The sequence below is a fragment of the Austrofundulus limnaeus genome, unplaced genomic scaffold (genome assembly GCF_001266775.1).
Source record: "Austrofundulus limnaeus strain Quisiro unplaced genomic scaffold, Austrofundulus_limnaeus-1.0 Scaffold34, whole genome shotgun sequence".
Classification (NCBI taxonomy): Eukaryota; Metazoa; Chordata; class Actinopteri; order Cyprinodontiformes; family Rivulidae; genus Austrofundulus; species Austrofundulus limnaeus.
This window is the reverse complement of record NW_013952436.1, coordinates 2,568,587-2,575,761: the sequence shown is the minus strand read 5'-3', so window position 1 is coordinate 2,575,761 and position 7,175 is coordinate 2,568,587. Positions and strand designations below refer to the sequence as shown.

Genomic DNA, 7,175 nt, shown 5'->3' with positions numbered 1-7,175 from the left:
GTATAAATAAGTATTTATATTTGTGTAGCCTTTGTTTTTAGGGTTATAAACAAAGTTTGTGTACTCAGACCAGTAATATTTGGGGTCACAAGTGTTTGCCATGAATATTTTGTGGGTCAGAAGAAAAAAAGTTTGGGAACCACTGGTCTAACTCACCTGTAAAAGTGCAATACCAACAAAAACTCCAGCTACAATAATCAGGTTGTCTTGAAGCCACTTCTCAAACTGTCCCACGCAGCCTTTGGTGTAGATGTATTTCTGTCGGTCCAGATCCTTTTAACAAAAATAAATAATACATAAAAATGTGTCTTGAGTGAGGAGACTTTATTTTACAGTGGGATAAATGTCGGATCTTCATAGCTTTTTTYCGTTTATTTCAACAAAATTGTGAAAAATGTGACAAAACAACATTTTGCCCATTGATTCCTTCACCGTAGTTTGAAACTGCCTGAGAGTCGAGTCACACCTAATGGGTTTAACGTTATTGTCTGGATATTTAGGAGTCTAACAAAGAGAGAGTTTACACATTCACTGATGACCCCTGTCTGGAGTGAGAAAAACAGGCAGACTCTTCTTCCTGTCAGCGGACAGATGGCTATTTGTGCCGTCCGGTTCRGCTGATGATGTACGCTCAGAGAGGGAGGGGTGAGAAAAGGTGTAATTTACAGCTGAAATGACACCTAAAAAGGAGGAAGAATAGATGCCTCTACACAATGCCTCCTTTTGTTCCTCTTCAAGTCAACCAGGCAAACTCTTTGTTCTCTTCCTAAACCTGAAAGCTAGCTTTCATCCAATGAGAAGTGAAGAGAGCCTCCCGGCAGCCAACAAAAAAGCAGGAAACGCCGCGGTGCTCTGGCTGTGAACTTCCTCTGAAGCTATTTCAACTCTCTGCCTTTGTTGTGCCTCTGTCCTTCACACGGCTCCCGCTCTTCCTCCTCTCTCCAGCCCTGCTCTTCCCGACACAAGCTGCACATCCCGGATAGCTTCACAGGTTTCAGGACAAGAGCGTGGAGGAAATAATTTCATCCCAACTCCGCTGCGAGTGGTTTTGTAGTACTGCAGTTTGCCTAGCAACACGAGACCTTTGTGACTGCAGTGCAGCGGGTTGCAACCACCACACCCACACATGCTGAAAAAAAAAAAAAAGGGAACGGACTGGTATAACCCACCGAGTAGCCAATTACAGAGTGGAGCTAGGCTGTTCTTTGTGCTAAAACTGGAGTTTAATTATCCCTGTAAGCAGAACAATCTGTTATTAAAGCAAGAAGCAGGCAGGATATATGACATGCTCTTACATGCTCTGACTTCTGTGTTTGTCCTTTTATTTTCTTGACTTTATTTGCCATTTTTCCACATGAAACATAACTAAATCCTAATTATGTTGTTCTGGAATGCTATTAAAAATATTTACACTTCTAAAATGTTCCAGAAAGGTTGAAAACGCCCAAAGAATTCCTCCCAGATTTCCTGCGGGCTCTCCAGTAAACTAAGAAAATTGGTGCAACCTTGAAAACTGCTTCATTCTCTCGTCCGCTGACCTCTTCTCATTCATTCCTCGATTTAATCCATTCAAAAAATAATAATAATTAAATTTATAAAAAGACAGCCTCATGCTTTCCTCTCTACATGCTTTCGGAGACAYCACAGTACTTGTTCCACCATGTCCTGCCTCCTGAGCAAAAGCTCTCCAAACCACTTCGCTCGCCTTTCCAGCTGTGAGAGAGCGTCTTCAGCACTAAACCTCCCGCTGCGAGGCGCTTGTGTGAAGAGCAACTGTGGGGAAACTCTGAACCAAACTCTTCACATATTTTTCCCGAAGGCTTCCAGAGTTCGTGTGCGCGCACAGATTTAGACGGCGAACACTTTTGAACAGATTTGGAGGTCTTCGGGAGGAATACYTCTCAATTTCTGAGCCATTTTAAACAGGAGCACATTTATAGATGTAAATTATTTAAAATCTACTTGTTTGTAGGGTCTTAAAAGACAACGTTTTTTTCGGTAGATGGTGTCTGGAAAAGATTAAAACTAGTTGATAAGGGGCGTTTCTACACATTTTCTTTTTTATAAATTCAAAATTTTCCTTAATTAGGTTTTCTAAATTTTTTATGAATTTTGAGCCATTTTGGACATTAAAATTTATACTTAATTGCTGTGAATGTTTGTACAAACAGAATTGTTTTAAATTGGTTGTAATGAAAACACAATATGTACTGAAAAGATGAGCTGAAGAAAAGAAACAAAAATCTTTTTTATGTTTATTTAAATTAATTACTAGCTTTGTTTACATGGACATAATCGAAATAAACGGCCAATCAGAATAAAAGTATCTCATGTAAACGCCCCAATCAGAATATTCTGATCTGAGCAGCTCGATCTGAATAAATTTGCAATCTGAATGAGAGTTGTGGATTATAACAATTGATAATTATTATGTGTACATCAYTTTGGTCCTGTGGGTGTTTAAAGTACTTTATAAATAAAGATGGGATGGTATAATCTGAACTGTGTGCATGGAAACACTTATTCTGATTTTGTTATTCTGGTTGTGGAAAACTAACCTGACTGTATGTGAGTCTGATGCCAACCTGATGTACCTTGCTGGATGCTAATACGTCTGGGAAGCTAAATTGGTCAGTTAGCGATAAAACATTTCTATTAGAAATTTTCAAAGAGCTCAAAATCGAACATCTTTACGGTGGAAAGCGTAGGAACACAGTGGAGTAAAGTCTCCACCGTTATTAAAACCTGGAGCGGGTCCATTCTGGCTGCTCAGAATACACAGACCGTTTATGTTCAGRGAAGTAGTCATTTTTTAGGTAAAGATTACAACTCTGCACACAACAGTACGTCTATTCTGAATAAAAGCCTGGTGCATGTAAACGCTCGTCTTGATCAGATCAATTTTGTGCCCATATAGACATTCGGATTATTTAATCTGAATACATTTTATTCCGATCAAAGAATTCTGCACATGTAAACATAGCTACTGATTCTAACGTTGAAGTTCAAGTCTTCAATACAGTTTGGTGTTTGTGTTGTAAAACTGATTTATTTTAATGTGACTTAAATGTTATTTACTAAATATGTTAATTTGTTTAATGATCCAAAGGTCTACAGCCGTACAAAATGCAAACGGATCCCAAAACTATTATCCAGAGAAATGTCAACATCTGGAGGAGGTCATGGATTAAACTACAAAAGTTTTAATATCAGCTTTGTCCCTGTTGCAATCAGCTTTTTAAATTCAAGTTAACATAGTATAACAATCTTTTTTTGTTTGTTTGTTTTTAATATATTCTACTTTGTTTTATTGGATTTTACATGCTTTTATCTGATTTTATCTTTTTATTCTGAWATTGTATGTAGAGTTGGGAGTTGTATTTATATATTTTTTTAACTGAGCACCTGGTCACTTTTTAATTATGTTGAGTCTACTGTATGCACATGTCATACGTCTTGTGTTTTTCTTGGAATGAAGCTGACTCAGAGCAGCCACTTGTAAAAACTGTTAAGATATTCAAACATGTTTCATCACGATCTAAAACCCAAGATCAGGATGACTAAAACCAGAAACGTGTATTAAAAGTGAACATGACTATGTGTGGTAACTGTTCATTCAGTTTAACTTTGTCACACTTAAAAACACTAAAACTGGATTCTATACACTTCCATACTTTTAAGACTGCGTAGGAACCCTGTACAATGAATGCATCAATAAGAAAACCGATTCATAGAAAACTGCTTAAGTGACCAAAACATAATCGAGGTACCCACCCCGTGATGCCGAACATCATAACCACACTGCGTGTTGATGACGTCCTCCTGGAAAGATGACAAAAATAAAGTTTTAAAATACTTTTATTTGGCTGAATGACCAAATATAGTGGGCTTAAAAAATAAAAAAACTAAAAGCTTAAGAGTCTTTTGAGTATAGCTAAAATGGTTCCATACTGAGATCATTTATTTGTTTCCAAAAACAAGATAATCATGTTAAAATGCCAACAGAACATACTGCAGCTGTGACACAGTCTATTCATTGAGATGATGTATTCATCTGTCGTAACGAGTGACTCACTGCAGGATCTTTGACACAGCAGGAGAAGGGGACTCCACAGCTCTCTCTGCTGGGATTCCTGCCAGTGCAGTTGAAGTAGATGTTCTGGTTCCAGTCGTCGGGCCCGTGAGCTCCACAGCACAACCACTGAGACAGCAGCGACAACAGGCCCTGATTAAACTCTGACTAGAACACCGAGTTTCCTTCTGAGCTCCTCAGATCCGGGCTCAGGTCAGCTCAGTCGAGACAACTGGCTTACTGAGATGGGCGGGGACTACGGATCAGACTCAGTTGGTTTGTCAGCTGCAGATCTAATCTCATTTACAAAACGTCATGACAGAGTTCAGCGTTTACACACAGGAGCCAATTATCTAAACTGTCCCATTCATGTAATTGGATCATCATGTGCAGGAAACACAATCATGTTAATCATGAGATTTGCGACCGCAAGTGCAGCGCAGGACTTTACTGCTAAGAGTCTGTCTGAGCCAGAAATGCATTAATATTTAACAGAAAACAATATCACTGTGGAGAAGAAAGTCACTCTCACAGCTGAGAGATGCGTAATGCTGGGAGGGGGTATTTTTCACAGTAATTACAGTCGATGGGTGCGGTAACTCACGTATTCCTGGGCAAAGTCAATAAGGTTTTGCAAGTCGATGTCGTCGCGATACGCCTTGATATTATTGTTGATGAAAAGGTTTAGCTGGTCTTTGATCCAGTCCTTGAAGACGAAGGCGAGGATCCCCGCAGTCAGCTCCAAGAAGAAGATCAAACCCAGGAACACGGAGAACTAGACAGAACATGACACACACACCAAAAACAATACGYACGTCATTTCGAACACAAAAGCCCTAAAACACCCAAAAAGACTTTGTTTCTGCCTGTGTTTAGGAAAGAATTAACAGGAAAGCTTTGATGCAATGCCCCCCCTTTTTCAGTCTTGCTGTAGTGCCTGGCTTCGTTTGACAAGTGAGAGTGTAGCAACAACAAACCACAGTCCCTCAGGTACCGTTACATTATCCTTTTACAGTAAATGTAGACGAGACTGATGATAAATGTGCAAAAGACACATTAGCTCCTCACTCTGACGCCTGACCCACTGAAGCTAATGGACATCTGTTAGCGTTAGGAGCTGGGCAGAATTGCAGCCAGGAATGAGGCAAATTTGTCTCAGTAAGTCACATGTTGTTACCAACACGGTTAAACCAAAATAAACCACATAAATGACGAGACTCTGGCTAAAAAAAATTATAAAAATCTGTTTAAAAAAATGACAGTGAAAACTGAAGAGGAGAACGAGGCATCCTATCACTRCTTTTCAGTGAAAACCCCGGTTTGGTTTACGTAGAACATATTTAGGACGCGTAACCACTCACAGCGTTTTGGTTTGGATGAATCAAAGCAGCRCCTGCTGCACTAACAGCCTCGGTGCTGGTGTGAACTGCACATCTAAAAGAAGGTGTCAGAGTGATTAAACCTGGCTCTGGGAGGTAGCTCACAAATTTAAGCAGGAAGGTGTTCTCTCGGAGCGCTCCGATGCAGCCGGCGAAGCCCAGGATGAACATGACTCCGCCCACGACAATGAAGAGCCACACAGGGTCGAAGCCTCCGAGGTCTGTGATTGATGACAGGTTTGACAGCACGCCCTAAAACAAAGTAAATATATATACAACTATAACAATCACACAAAAGTACAGCAAACCTGAAAAAAATAAAACATGAGTGGGAATAATATTCACAGCCGTTAATTCAGCTGTTTCACTGTTTACATGTACAGGGCAGTGATGAACAGGACAATTTTACAATGTTATTTTATTGGTGTTTCAGCTGTAGCTGTTATTTTATTGGTGTTTCAGCTGTAGTGTTGCAACCTATTTGAAATGACACCTGGTATTTTCCCCTTTAATTTTCCATCAGTAACTCCAGTAAGTCCTGCTCAAGCTTGTGAGGGGGGAAAATGTGACTCATCGGAAAGTAAAATGTTATAATTTTATAGTTAACATTTGCAGATAAAATGTATTCCTTTCTGTTTATCCTGCATTTTACACTCTTGAAATAGGCCAGGGTTTAAGCAGGTGCTTGACTCCTTTATAAGAATTCCTTCCTGGTTCTACAAAATGAGACAACTCTGACTGCTGTCCACTGCATGCACCGATGTGGACGGCTGCTTTCAAATGACSGGGTGCATGAATGATGTTATATTCTGTGGACTGACCTGAACTCGGCTTACTCCGAAAACAAGAAACAACTTCTTCTTGATGTTGATCGACAGATGTAAACGGAGAGAGATTTTTAGACAAAATTTACCCATTTATATGCAGGCAGGATATAGCTAGCTGCCTGCTGTGTTGCATTGTGTGGTCAGGTAGTTAAACGCACTTGTGTAGGTATGCCTATCTGTGGGGAGGAAGTAATAAAAAGTCTGCTTTTCCCATTCKCGTTCAACCTCATTTTAAAACCTGAGACCTAATGCTCCGACAATCAAAACTGAAGGCTTGTTATGTTTGCACCCTGCAGAAATGATCACTATAAACATGTAGGTATTATTACAGACTATGGCTTTCATTAATGCTAATGGGGGTTCTGTCAGATGATGCTGAGTTTGAACAAAAACAGGATGTTCCTAAAAAAGAGTTTATAGTGCTGCTGATTAAAAACAGTCCTTATGGGCAGGTGTTAAACTTGTTTGCTCACTAACAACAAAACGAGAGAAGCTTTATTGGAAATTTTACCACAAAAACATGCAATATACGTGAACATGCAGAATAAGATAGGCAAACACATTTAAAGTGTAACTTACCCCCCCTGTGAAAAGGTAACTCCGCCCCAAGGCGAAATTTGCAAAATACAACAAAGTGGGTAGGGGAGGGGAGTGCGGGTAGGGTAGGGGGGTGGTTAGCGAGCAGAGGTGTGGCCAGGATGAGAGAACGTGACTGCTAGCATTAGCATAATTGATGCTACATGGAGAGTGACTACAGTATCGCAGATAGTTACATCTCTGAACGGTCTGAGGTGGAGGATTTTCACCCCCCGCTGCCTTTCTTTCCCCTCCTCCCCTCCCACTGTGCAGGACGTACTGCTGGTGCGTGTGTGTGTGTGTGTGTGTGTGTGTGTGTGT

General features: G+C 40.2%; 1 protein-coding gene across 1 annotated transcript in view; it reads right to left on the bottom strand.

Moving 5' to 3' along the window:
- Positions 1-156: 156 nt before the first annotated feature.
- tspan17 (tetraspanin 17) overlaps positions 157-7,175 on the bottom strand; it is a gene marked incomplete at its 3' end in the record, with an annotated part of 30,116 nt that continues 23,097 nt past the window's right edge. The window contains 5 exon segments of the mRNA XM_014006144.1: positions 157-273; positions 3,775-3,822; positions 4,076-4,201; positions 4,677-4,847; positions 5,557-5,703. Coding sequence (XP_013861598.1) covers positions 157-273; positions 3,775-3,822; positions 4,076-4,201; positions 4,677-4,847; positions 5,557-5,703 — 609 coding nt within the window.